The 14006-nt window shown below is 45.7% G+C and overlaps 1 protein-coding gene across 7 annotated transcripts in view; it reads right to left on the minus strand.

Annotated features, from left to right (window-relative positions):
• Nucleotides 1-14006, minus strand: part of CPNE8 (copine 8) — a 240245-nt gene that overhangs the window by 17990 nt on the left and 208249 nt on the right. For all 7 annotated transcript variants that reach the window (XR_005591486.1, XM_039515855.1, XM_039515839.1 and 4 more), the window contains one exon: nt 1817-1874. Coding sequence is in view for 6 of the 7 variants with exons in the window: in XM_039515855.1 (XP_039371789.1) it covers nt 1817-1874 (58 nt within the window). In the remaining variant the exon portion in view is untranslated. The remainder of the gene's footprint in view (nt 1-1816; nt 1875-14006) is intronic.

A 14006-nucleotide genomic window follows, 5' to 3' on the forward strand; every position in this document is an offset into this window, starting at 1 on the left:
CTTATCCTGCTGATCCCTACTTTTTTAGTCTTGTCTTATTCATGGTGATCTTTTCTGTTGTTTCATTACTGGATCTGAGTCCTAGGTTTTGTTCTCCCCCCCCCCCCCCCTTCTCAGGTATAAGACAACCTCTAATTGAAAGGTTGAGGACAAAATCTCCTATGGGCAGGTTATTTCATTATTGGCCACTTCAGGGTTTCTTGCACCTTTCACTAATGCATCTGGTACCGGTTACAATTTAAGATAGAATATGGCACTAACTGGACCATTGGACTGATCCAGTAGGGCCATTACTTTGATCCTAATACAGACAATTATAAGTACATGAACTGCAAGTTCTATTCTCTATTAGTGATGGTCACTTTTTAACCTTGCCATACTTTTTATGTATTGAGATACTGCAAGTATGGCTTCTTTTTGCTTGAAGACAAATGAAAACATATCCATTTTATACAAATATGGGCAGGCATGGAAGGAGTAGGCTGTTTTAACAGATAAATGTTGGTAAATGTCAATTTCATCATCACACACACCAACCAAATAAAAATAATACTTCCATGGATGATCAAAATTTACAGATAGGTAAAGAAAAATGTTGCTTGAGAACATATTAAGATTTGATTTAAGGAGATTTACTTTGCATATTTTGATATCTCATATTGACAATGTGTTTTAATGGTTATAAAGCTTTAACTTTTTGAATCTCAACATCTACTGTCATTGAATAATTGTTTCCTGACCGCAACCATTTGTCTGACCATACTCTAATTTACTGCAAGTATGAAAATTCAAATAGTTAAAACATGCATAAACCCCATAATTCTATGTAACAGTGAAAATAAAATGCTTAAAAACAAACATTGATATTATCTGTTAAAATTATACAAAAAAAGTAACAATCGAGTTCTGCCAAGCCTAAATATAGGTCAACACTTTGTGGAGCTACAACTGCAACCTCAGAGCTGCAGTAGTAACTGTAGCCCCCGTTCTCCACCTCTCTAAGGGGTCAAAGGATGATGTTCAATAGGTCTCATGTCTGTAGACCAATTGGACACTTCTTGCTCTTCCCCTGCCAGCTCTGTGTTGAAGTGCTGATATCTGCCATAGAATATAGCTTTGTAGAATGCTGGAGGAGTGCAGGCCCACTCAGGTGGCCTCTCTACAGCTCGGATGTTGTTTTGGGTGCATTTGGGGTTTTCTGTACCTGTCTGGGGTTTGACGGTCAGGATTCTGCTCTAAAGTTTGGAAGAATTTTAAAATAATTTTGGTACTTTTTTTGTTCACATTATACTATTCTTCCAACACTGTTGCTAAACGATGCTAGTGCCAAATCAAGAGACAATAGCCACAACATTTATTATATGAAAATTAAATGTAATCTAGGTAATATCTTAGATTTACTCAAAGTTCTTTTGTTTATTTGGTTACTGCAGTTAGAAGGATCAGGCACACAGTCAATACTACCAGCAATCTGAAACTGCACAAATAAGAAAGTATCTGTTCAGCAAAACTTCTTGAGCATATCCTACCCCCTTCTCTGCTTTTCTCTTTTTACATAACAGCTTGCGGAGCATTATAAATGAAGAGCCCACATATGGTTTTGTGAACTGAACAGGTGTCCTTAGGGGCAAAATAACTCCACATGCAGGCTTGTAAGCATATAATCATCAAGTCAGCTGGAAACTTCAACATTGCTCATAGCTTGTTCCATATTATGCTGTTCTTTAAAAAGCGCAAAATTTATTTGAAGAGCCATATATTATTGAAATATAAGGGCTAAGCAATTTAGGAAAAACATTGATACCAGAACACCTACCATCAAACTCTGCTGGTCCAACTCCTACTATAATTATTGACATTGGAAGCTTTGATGCCTTCAAAACAGGAAGAAAACAGATTTAATACACAGTATAATCTGCAAATATTATGCTGGACTTGAAAGATAATTGGATTAAAAACATGTACAGCTCCTTATATTGTGAGGAGGAAAGGAAAAAATACCCAAGAAAAATACATGTAAGTTGTCTGCTTTAAGTTATATAAACATCTTGGATGAAGCTAGTATGAAAGTTGATCATTTTGTTCTTTTGAGTTTTGGTTTGTTATTTCCCCATAATTTGTCTTTTTATGATACATATAAAATAAAAAATATGATTAAATGCAACAAACTATTAAGGCACAATAATATCAAGTGCACAACTAAAATTCCTATAGCAGTTTATTAATCAATGCAAATAAGAGTTGCAAATGTGCATCCAGTGGCAGAACCTGATGCTTAATTAACACACATTAAAGTACACAGAATTTCAAGATACCATATATCTATCTGGAAGCAACTAACTTCATTTTCTTTGCACAGGTGCTATTTCTATTCTTGGAGCCTCTCAGAAATAAGACTTTACATTTCTTCCATAAAAGAAATATTAATTAAAATTATTTAGTCAGGAGACTGAGAAAAAAGAAAATAGGATGAGTAACATAAAATAAAATTGTGAAAGGTAAATCTTTTAAAAAGAAAAGATACTTCAAGATTTTTATTCTATAAAATAAGATAGATGATATACAGCTTTATGTGAATAAAATATTTGTAAATTCACAAAGGCAATGTCATAAATATTTTAGGTTTCCTTTCCCTGATGGCAGCACAAAACATCTGCAAGTTTAAGGACATGTTCTGTAACTAGCTGCCTGGAGCACGAAGACAACTAAAATCCATCAAGCAAATGTCAGAACTGACAATTGTTCCTTACTGGGACATACTGCTAAACTTTGAAATCTTTAAAGTCATTCTAAACAGAACCTGTATATTGGCCAAAATCATACATGTAAAATTTCACTTAATAGCAATTGTAAGGAAGCAAGTTGTTTTTCAAACACACATACTTTTCTTTTTATATATACCATCACTATTTGTCACTTTTGATATTTTATAATGCTGTCCATGAGCTAATTTACTTAAGCAAGAAAATAAGACAGACAAATTTAATACTAACACAGCAGACAACTCTTGAAAACAGTCAAATTTGCCTTAAATTACTCCCTCTGAAATGGACTTTTTTTATAATATAGATCATGTCAGATGAAATTATACCTAATATGGTATACAGTTAAGATACCAGGAAATGACTGCAAGTGTAATTATAAAATGTAATCCAGGTAGTTAATCTTCTGGTTATAGTATCTTGTATTAGGAATATATATGTAAAAAGTATAACAAAGTAATTACAGGGTAATAAGTATATCAGCCCAGTAGTTAACTGTAGCTAACAAAAATATGATTGCAGTGTAATTAAATTGTAACTGCAGTATACATTCAGTATATACAATACTGCTTTCACTGCAGTGTAACTATAGTTAATGTATTATAAAATGTATTCAGATATTTAATAAATAAAATATCCTACAATTTTTATTACAATCTTGAATATAAATTACTTTCATGGACTCTGTCTGGTATACACAAAGCAGTATACAGTACTACAAGATGCTACATGTATGAATCATGTAAGAGGGGGAAGTGAAGTTTATGAATGCAACCTTACCATTAAGCACTTATTCAGGAGATGCCAATGTTGCAACTTTTAACACTACATTAATATAGTTTTTCCATCAAAGCCGAGTGCATGTGACATACCAGTAATGAGAGATTATGCTCAGTGCCTGAAAACATCATTTATACATAAACCACTAAAAATATATTCTGCTTGAACTTTACATAGATCAGACTTCATGAACTTCATTGTCTTATTACACCAAGAAACAGATTTTTTTAGTAATTAATTAAAAAAGCGTTATCTTATAGCAATTCATTTTCAGTATATTTTTGTCAAGGTGACAAAATGGATTAAATAAATGTAATACAATTTTAATCTCAAGAATCCAGGCAGAAAAATTAACATAGCTCCATAAAAATAAAAAGTATAGATATCTCCAACATTTCACTTACTACAAGTTAAAGATACAGCTATTTAGCTGTATTTCCACAACCGTGCAAAGCAGTTTTATTATTGTAGACTTTGTTTTAACATAAAACATGTTTTGACTGGAACTATTAATTACTGAAACAAAACAACTGTTTTAGTCGTTTTAGGGAGTAGTGACAGCTGAGCTGGGTTTGGTGGTTTGTTTGGATTTTTTTAACCTGGATGGATGCCCAGCTTGGTGTTAGGATGGACCAAAGGTCATCCCTCTAGCTCTACGAAGCCCTTTTATTGGCTGGGAGGGAGGGAAGAAGCTGTGCTCCCAACCTTTAGGCTGAGCTGGAAAAGGAGCAAAAAACCATTTGAACTTTCCTCTTTCAGCAGCAACATTCTTTGCAAGCATTCTGTTTGCTCATTCACCTGCACACACTGCCCAATGTGAGGTGAAAATGGAGCAGCTATGACAGGGTGGGCTTTGGCTGCAGGCAGGAGTGCTCTATCCCCACCATTAACCCCCACCTTTACAGGTGTGAGCTGTCATTCATTCCCTGCAGTTTTACCTCAAAGGGGAAGAAACTGTGGGCACAAACCAGTAAACCATCTTCTTCCCCTCCTTCCAATCCCTCCATCAATATGATCAGTTTTCAAGTACTCCTATCAGACAGCTGAATAAAGCATTTAGGGATATGCTCATGGAGTTGTCCAGAGAACAAATCGATGTGGTTTTGGGACTGTTTGGTACTTTCACACCCTTGTTTTCTGCTTTCCAAGTTGGCAAGCCTCCATTTCCAGAGGAGACGGAGAAAAAGGGGGTTACAGGGAGACTTCATAGGGGGCGGGCTAAGTTCCCTCTATGCTGCGCAGCCACGTGGCCACGCAGCAGGCTATCAAGGGCGGGGAGGTGCCTCTCCCCCGGCCCTGCAACCAAAGCTGCTGCGGCCAGTACCTCTCCCCAGCGGGAGGCGCCTCTCCCCTTGCGGCAAGAGAAGGCTGGGGGGAGTCCTCTCTCCCTGATGCAGCCCTGGGAAAGCCTGCACCCCAAGCCCCTCCATTCCTGGCCCCACCTCAGAGCCATCAATCTTGCACCCCAACCCTCTGTCCCAGCCCTGAACCCCCTCCAAACCTCTCATTCCCACTCCTGCCACGCATAGGACAGTTTCCTGTTCCGTAACTGGTGTTCTTCGAGATGTGTTGCTCATGTTTATTTCACAAGAGGTGTACGTGCTCGCCATGTGCACCGGTGCCGGAAGTTTTTCTCTCAGCAGTACCCGTAGGGGGAGTGCTGCTGCGACCCCTGGAGTGGCACTACTATGTTGCACTATAAGGGGAGCCATGCACTCCCCCCACCCTCAATTCCTTCTTGCCTGACCAACTCCAACCGCGGGGAAGGAGTGCAGGATGTGGAATAGACATGAGCAACACATCTCGAAGAATGCCAGTTCCAGAACAGGTAACTATCCTTTCTTCTTCGAGTGCTTACTTATACGTATTCCACAGTAGATGATTACAAGCTATGTGTGATGGAGGTGGGTAGGAGTTTATGGATTCCCTGGCTGGAGCACAGCCCTACCGAAAATGGCATCATCCCTGGCGTGGGAGACGATAGCATAGTGCAACGTGAACGTGTGTACTGAGGACCAGGTAGCGGCCCTACAGATGTCCTGGATAGGGACATGGGCCACAAAGGCAGCTGACGAGGCCTGAGCTCTTGTTGAGTGCACCCTCACGATAGGTGGTGCAGGAACCCTTGCTAGGTCGTAGCATGTCCGGATGCACGATGTGATCCACCGAAACAGTCTCTGGGTGGAGATCAGTTGGTCCTTCATGCCCTCTGCCGGGGCAACAAAGAGTTGCGAAGACCTACAGAACGGTTTAGTCCACTCCAGATAAAAGGCAAGCGCCCTGTGCACATCGAGAGTATGGAGGTGGCATTCCTCGTTAAAAGCGTGCAGCTTAGGGCAGAGGACAGGTAGGAAGATGTCCTTGGGGAGGAATGCAGGGTGTGGGCGGAGCTGAACCTTGTCTTTGTGAAAGACTGTATAAGGGGGGGGTCGCAGGTCAGGGCCCTAAGCTCTGAGACCCGCCGGGCTGACGTGATGGCCACAAGGAAGGCTACCTTCCAGGAAAGGTGAGACAGCACCAAGTGTGGTGCAAGGATCTAGCACCAAGTTTAGATCCCACTGAGGGACAGCCATTCTAGCATAAGGGAAGGACAGGTCTAGCCCTTTGAGGAAACACCCAGTGATGGAATAGGAGAAAACCGAGCAGCCCTGGACCGGCGGATGGAATGCCGAAATAGCTGCCAGATGCACCCTGACAGAGGAAGGGGCCAGGCCTTGAGTTCGAAGGGAAAGAAGATACTCAAGGATAAGCTGGAGTGGGGCAGATGTTGGGGAAACACCCCGCTCACCTGCCCACCTGGAGAATCTGGACCATTTTGCCAGTTAGGTCTGGCGCGTGGATGGCTTCCTACTTTCGAGGAGGACACACCTGACCCTCTCCGAACACCCTCTCTCCTTCGCATTTAGCCACTGATCAGCCAGGTTGTCAGATGGAGAGCATCCAGATTTGGGTGGAGAAGGCGGCCCTGGTCCTGGGAGAGGAGGTCCTGGCAGAGCGGCAACAGCCGGGGAGGGGCCACAAGTAAGCCTAGGAGGGTCCCGTACCAATGCTGCTGGGACCAAGCTGGGGTGATTAGGAGGACACGTGCTTTGTCCGTTTTTACTTTCTCCAGGACCTTGTCAATGAGGGGAAACAAGGGAAAAGTGTAAAGAAGTTGGCCCGACCATGACATGAGGAAGGCATCAGAGATCACGTTCCTCCCTACTCTCCCCCAGAACAGAACATGTGGCAATGGCAGTTCTGCCTGGTCGCAAACAGGTCTACTTGGGGAGAGCTCGGAAGAGCTGGTGAGTGACCTCCGAGTCCTGATCATATGTTCAGTAGATCTCCAGGAGATTTATTTTCATATTCTGAAGCTTTGGGAAGATGATGCTGTAATGACGGATTTCAGTATAGTAGAACCTCAGAGTTACGAACATCAGAGTTACAAACTGACTCGTCAACCGTACACCTCATTTGGAGCTGGAACTATGCAATCAGGCAGCAGCAGAGAGACCTCCCCTCCCACCCCCAAAAAGCAAATACAGTATACTACTGCATTAAAAGTAAACTATTAAAAAAACAAAGGGAAATTTAATTTTTTTTTAACAAGGTTAGGAAACTGTTTCTGTGTTTGTTTCATTTAAATTAAGATTGTTAAAGCAGCATTTTTCTTTTGCATAGTAAAGTTTCAAAGCTGCATTAAGTCATTCAGTTGTAAACTTTTGACATAACAACCATAACAATAAGAATTACGAACATTTCAGAGTTATGAATGATCTCAATTTCTGAGGTATTCATAACTCTGAAATTCTACTGTATTTCCACCTGGAATATTGATCTCTGAATGGATTTGCTGAATGGTTTGCATGCCACATTTCTCTTTGCCAGACAAAGAATCTTGTACCCTCTACAAAAGTTTGGCTCTCCAGAAAACTGGTTCCTATTAGTCCAGTATGTAGGAGATGGTCTATAGCACCCTTCATCTTCTGATGCTTCGAAGGTTCTCATAGTGTTGATTTATTTAATTTTGAGTAAAGGATGAACTTGTCCCTAGGACAAGCAGCGAGTTATATTGAATATCCTTGCTCGTTTATCTCAAGTATTTGTTTTCTGAGGTTGCTCACTCCCAGATGAGGGCCCACCCTGAAGTCTTCGGGTGGCGGGTGGGGGTGGGGGTGGGGGGGGATCTTCCCAGTCTTGGAAAACCCCAAAACAAGAGATGCTTTTAGGTGTGGATGTTTTTTCCAGAGAATCCCATCCTTTCCAACTCTCAGGAAAGGCAGCAATGTACAACTTCTGTGTAATCTATGCTGGAACCTGGAGGAACAGGGGGATCAAATGGAACACCTGCTAAGATACGGTACATTGGAGATTCTCTCACTGGAAGGAGTGGGGGATTAATTCGTTCTCTAAAGCCTCAGTGACAACTTTGTTTCCGTACTCCCCCAAAAGTTTATCAACAAAATATTTGGAAGGATAATCAGATGTTAGACAGCAATTCCACTTTTGTCACAACCCAGTGGCCCCCTTCCCTGGGGAGGCAGATCAGCATTGTATATTGCTAATGCTGTTGCAAGCATCACAAGGCATTTTGGGAAGGGTTAAAGGATTAAAGATACGAGTGTGGAGCGGAAGATTCCTTTGCAGGTTGCGAGAGGCCAAAGGGGGAGGAAGGGAGAAGAGAACAGGTTAACTCAACGCTTAAGCTCTCAGTTCAGCCCGAAGATAAGATGCGGGCTCCAGTCCAAGGTCACAGCGCTCGAACAGACTCTGTGTAACCACATCTGCTTCTTACCCAACCCCCGCCAACCATGGGAAAAGGGGGGTCAGCTGGCCAGGGGATTGCAAAACTGGTGAGACAGTGAAGGCCAGTGAAGGCGAAAACAGAGTCCCGCGTCCCTGAAGCCGGTGTGTTTTGGGACGCCGCAGAAAGCTAGTTTGGACTGGTACAAAGAGCAAGGGGGACAGAGGTCCCTGAATTAAACTTCCCCAAAAGACCCCAGGACTTAAAACCCTCCTGAAAGCTGAAGCAAATCAGAGATCAACAGTGGACCCTGGACGACCTATGCACAGGACAGAACTCCCGTCCTCTTCCCCCCCTTCTTCGTACATTACACCCAGGCTTCGCCAGCCCTGGGTAGTGCGTGTGAGTATGAAAATGGGTTAGGGCTTGTGGCAGAGAAAGTTACTCACCTTGCAGTAACTGAGGTTCTTCGAGATGCGTGTCCCTGTGGGTGCTCCACTCTAGGTGACGGTGCGTCCCGGCACTGTCGATCGGAGATTTTCGGTAGCAGTGCCTGGTTGGGGCGCACGCACCCAGATGGTATCTCCCGTCCAGTTGGAATCTTCCAGGGTGCGTGCGCCCCACACCCTCCTCAGTTCCTTCTCTACCGTGGAGAGTCATCTCAGTACTCCAAAGTAGAGGGGAGGAGGGCGGGGAGTGGAGCACCCACAGGGACACACATCTCGAAGAACCTCAGTTACTGCAAGGTGAGTAACTTTCTCTTCTTCTTCGAGTGCTGTCCCTGTGGGTGCTCCACTCTAGGTGAATGTATAGCAGTACCCACTACGGTTGGTGGGACTTTGGAGATACGGCAGGAAGTGCTGAAGATAGTACTGTATGACCTACTATTGTGTCTGCCGTGGTGTCTTGCGTTAAAGCATAGTGTTTTGCGAACGTGTGTTCAGATGACCATGTAGCTGCTTTGCAGATATCGGGAATGGGAACATTGTGTAGGAAGGCAACGGATGCCGACATGGCTCTAGTGGAATGAGTTCTTATGCCTTCGGGTGGTTGAAGATTCTTCGCACGGTAACAGGATCTGATGCAGTCAGAGATCCACTTGGATAGACGTTGTTTAGATATAGCCGTGCCTTTGGATCTTTCGGCAATTGAAACGAAGAGTCGTGGAGACTTGCGGAATGGTTTAGTCCTGTCTAAATAAAAGGCAATTGCTCGCCTGACGTCGAGAGTATGCAGGGTTGCATCCTGTGGCGTTTTGTGAGGTTTGGGGTAGAAAGTTGGTAAATATATAGGTTGGTTGAGGTGGAAGGTCGATACCACCTTAGGAAGAAATTGAGGATGTGGTCTCAAAGTGACTTTATCTTTGGAGAAGATTGTGTATGGAGGGTGGGCCATCAAGGCACTTATTTCTCCAACTCTCCTTGCTGACGTTATGGCAACTAGGAAAGCCACCTTCATGGACATATGGAGATCAGAGGAGGTAGCCAAGGGCTCAAATGGAGGTTTCATGAGAGCATGAAGAATGAGGTTAAGATTCCATGTAGCCACTGTTGCGTGAATTTCAGGGTAGAGATTTTGCAGGCCAGAGAGAAAGCGTTTAATGGTGGGGTATGTAAAGAGTGAGTACCCATCCAATGGTTTGTGGAAGGTGGTAAGCGCCGCCAGGTGCATTTTGATGGAGCTAAGCGAAAGTCCGTCCTGTTTCAGTTCGAGGAGGTAATCTAGAATGTTAGGAAGGGTCACATTGTTGGGTGCTAAATGTTTATGTGAGCACCAAAGAGCGAAGCGCTTCCACTTCTGAAGGTAGGTTTTGCGGGTGGAGTCTCTCCTACTGTGCAGGAGGACGTGTAGGACTTGTTCGGAACAGGCTAGTTCATGGGTTTGGAACCATGAAGGAACCAGGCCGTGAGGTGGAGCTTCTGGAGTTGGGGATGAAGGACCTGCCCGTTGTCCTGGTAAAGGAGGTCCGGCCTGTTGGGGAGAGCCCATGGGTGACGGGAGGACATGCGGAGAAGGTAAGGGTACCACGTCTGTCTTGGCCAAGCCGGGGCAATAAGGATGACCTGGGCCTTGTCGTCCGCGATCTTCCGAATAACCCTGTGTAGTAGAGGGATAGGCGGGAAGGCGTACAGGAGGTAACTGTTCCATGAAATGAGGAATGCATCCCCTAGGGATGCAAGTCCCGCCCTGGAGCAAAACAGGGGGCATTTTCGATTTCGGGTCGTGGCAAAGAGATCTATTGATGGAGTGCCCCAGTGGGAGAAAAGCTGTTGGAGTACTGTAGGGTGCAGTTCCCACTCGTGTTCTGTGGAGAAGTGCCTGCTGAGTGCATCGGCAGTTGTGTTGTGGCAGCCTGGTAGATAGGAGGCGATGATCTGTATTCGATGTTGTATGCACCAATTCCAGAGTCGAATGGCTTCCATGCAGAGGGAATGTGATCTGGTACCCCCCTGTCTGTTTATGTAATACATACATGCTATGTTGTCTGTTAAAACTCACAGGTATTTGTCCTTTATAAGGGGAAGAAAGTGAAGGCAGGCTCTCCTCACTGCTCTGAGCTCTAGGAGATTTATATGTAGATGCGTCTCTGATGGAGACCATCTGCCTTGTGCCCTGTGTTCCCCTAGATGCGCTCCCCAACCTATCAGGGAAGCATCTGTGGTGAGCATGAGCGTTGGGGGTCGTTGCTGGAAGGGAACCCCTGCACAGAGGTTTTCTGGACTTGTCCACCATTGTAGGGAAGTTATAACATTGGGAGGAGGAGTTAACAGCATCCCTAATTGATGTCTGCTCAGTTTGAAACTGGAGTTGAGCCAGCCCTGGAGGCATCTCATATGTAGCCTGGCATGTTGAACCACAAAGGTGGTAGCTGCCATGTGGCCAAGGAGCTGTAGGCAGATTCTTGCTTGCGTCCTGGGACGAGTAGAGAGCGTGCGTATGAGTTGTGTGATAGCCAGGAATCTGTTGTATGGGAGAGAGGCCCTGCTCTGGGTTGAGTCGAGATGAGCTCCAATGAACTCTATCTGTTGCGTGGGTACTAGGGTGGATTTTTGGGCATTTATTTGGAGGCCTAGGCTGCAAAAGAGGGAGATGGTGAGATGCGTGGCTTGAAGTGTGTCGCCATAGGAGTCGCCCTTGATGAGGCAATCGTCCAGATAGGGGAAAAGTGTGACTCCTTGTTTGTGGAGGTGAGCCACCATGACAGCTAGGGTCTTGGAGAAAACTCTTGGAGCCGTGGAAAGTCCGAAAGGAAGAACTCTGTATTGGAAATGATCCTGACCGATTGTGAATCGTAGGAAGCGTCTGTGAGCTGGATGAATCGATATGTGGAAGTAAGCGTCTTGTAGGTCGAGGGCTGTGAACCAGTCCCCTTGATCCAATGCGGGTATTATTGTGCCCAGGGTGACTTGAATCTTTGTGTTCTCACAAATTTGTTCAGTCGGCGTAGATCTAATATAGGCCTCCATCCTCCGGTCTTTTTCTGCGTTAGAAAGTAATGGGAGTAGAAACCTGTCCCCTGGTGTTGCAGAGGTACAGGTTCCACTGCGCCTAGTTGCAGAAGGTGAGCCACTTCTGTGCGAAGTAATTGCTTGTGGGAGGGGTCCCTGAAGAGGGACAGGGAAGGGTAGGAAGGTAGGATATAAAAGGGATGGAGTAACCGGTCTGAACTATTTCGAGGACCCAGCGGTCCTGTGTGATCCGCTGCCAGGCACGTTGGAAATACTGGAGGCGGTGGCCAAATGGGCAAGTAAGTGGTGGAATCAAAGGGTGGTCATGCAGACCCTCGACCAAAGCTTCAAAACTGTTGTTTATTGCCCTGTGGACGGGAGGTGGTGGCTTGATTTTGATTTTGTCTGCGCTTGGGTCGTCTACTACGATTCCTAGTTGTGTCGTATGGTCTGGATTGAGGGCGATAGTACTGATGTGTGTGTGGTCTTTGGTAGGGTTGGTATCGCTGTCTCCTGGGGAGAGATGGTTGAATGCCCAGGGTGCGCAGTGTCGCTCTAGAATCCTTCATGGTATGGAGGAGTTCATCAGTTTTTTGGGAAAAGAGTTTGTTCTTGTCAAAGGGGAGATCCTCCACTTTAGTCTGGAGTTCTTTAGGAATCCCGGACGCAGAAAGCCATGAGGTTCTGCGCATAACCACAGCAGTTGCAGTAGTACGGGCTGCTGTGTCCGCCATGTCTAAAGATGCCTGTAGGGCTGTTCTGGAGATCAGTTGCCCCTCAGACAGGATTGATTTGAAGTCTGCTCTTCTGTCCTCTGGTATGTAGGAGGCAAATTCGAAAAGCTTATTGTAGTTGTCGAAATCATAACTAGCGTGGAGGGCAGAATAGTTAGCAATCCTGAACTGTAGTGTAGATGATGTGTAAACCTTGTGTCCGAGGACATCAAGGCGTTTAAGGTCTTTGTCTTGAGGGGTGGGTCGGTATTGTGACTGTTTGGTCCTCTGTGCAACTGCATCGATGACAAGGGAGTTCGGTGGTGGATGAGAAAAGAAGAAGTCTGCGTTCTTTGCAGGAATGTAGTATTTACGTTCAGCCTTCTTGCAGGTTGGTAGCAAAGAAGCTGGGGTTTGCCAGAGAGTGTCAGCTGGCTCCATGAGTGCTTCATTTATAGGGAGCGCGATTTTAGATGGCGCAGACGGCTGAAGGATCTTAAGGAGTTTGTGTTGCTTCTCCTGAACCTCTTCTAAGGGAATATCCTGGCTGAGTGCAACCCTCTTAAAGAGTTCTTGGAACTGTTTGCAGTCATCCACGGTTTGTGGAGGTGAAGGGAGGATGGCTTCCTCTGAGGCTGGTGGAGAGTTAGGGTTAGGCGAGTCAGGATATGGTGCATAGCTCCCCGGTTCAGGAGGGGGCTCAGGTACCCTGGAAGTGGATGAAGCAGGAGACTGAGGTACCGAAGGAAGATGATTGGTAGGAGGATTCTGCCAGGGGTACCACTGCGGCCAAGGCATGGGGTAGGAGAACCCAGGTATCATCCACGGGGGGGGCAACGTAGGGAAACTGAGGCTGCTGAACTTGAGGCGTGACCTGAGGTGGTATGGGTGCCTGTGGAGGAGAAGCAGGAGGAGAGAACTCCGCTTGCTGTTGTAGTTCAAGGTCCCCGTCGGTGAACGCCAGTTCAGGTGGAGAAAGTGGCAAGTCAAGGAAGGAGTCGTCCGCATCCAGGAGCGGAGAGTGAGGCTCAGGAGGCACTAAAAGGTCACTTTGAGTGAGCAGCTGTTGTTCGTGCTCTTTAAGCTGAACTAAGTCTGCTCCCTGCCCTAGCTCTTTGCTAGGAGAGAGTGACAGAGAGTTTCCTGTAGAGTTGTGCTTTGATGTGCCCTGCAGGGGGTCCCCTGCTGGTGCACAGGTCACAGAGTGGCTGGGTGCCGACGCTCTTCGCGGTGCCGAGGCTGATCGCGCTGTCGGCACCGCTGCTATTTTTGTTGCTGAGGCAGAGCGCGCTGTCGGGATCGCGGCTGCTTTCAGCGCTGAAATTGACCAGGCTGAAAGTAGCGCGGCTGTTCCTGGTGCCGGTGCTGACTGCGCTGTCGGCACCGCGGCTGTTGCTGGTGCCGAGGTACGTGGTGCTGGTGCCGTAGCATTCCTCGGTGCCGAGGAGGAGCGAGGTGTCCGTGCTGCAGCCGTTTGCGGCGCCGAGGGGACCGAACGGGTAAGTGCCTTTCCAGCGCGGGAAGTCTGGTCCTTGCCTGTCAGCTCTGTCAAAGCAGCAGCTGAGGCATGTGAAGA

This window comes from Mauremys reevesii, linkage group 1, assembly GCF_016161935.1.
Source record: "Mauremys reevesii isolate NIE-2019 linkage group 1, ASM1616193v1, whole genome shotgun sequence".
NCBI classification, from domain to species: Eukaryota; Metazoa; Chordata; order Testudines; family Geoemydidae; genus Mauremys; species Mauremys reevesii.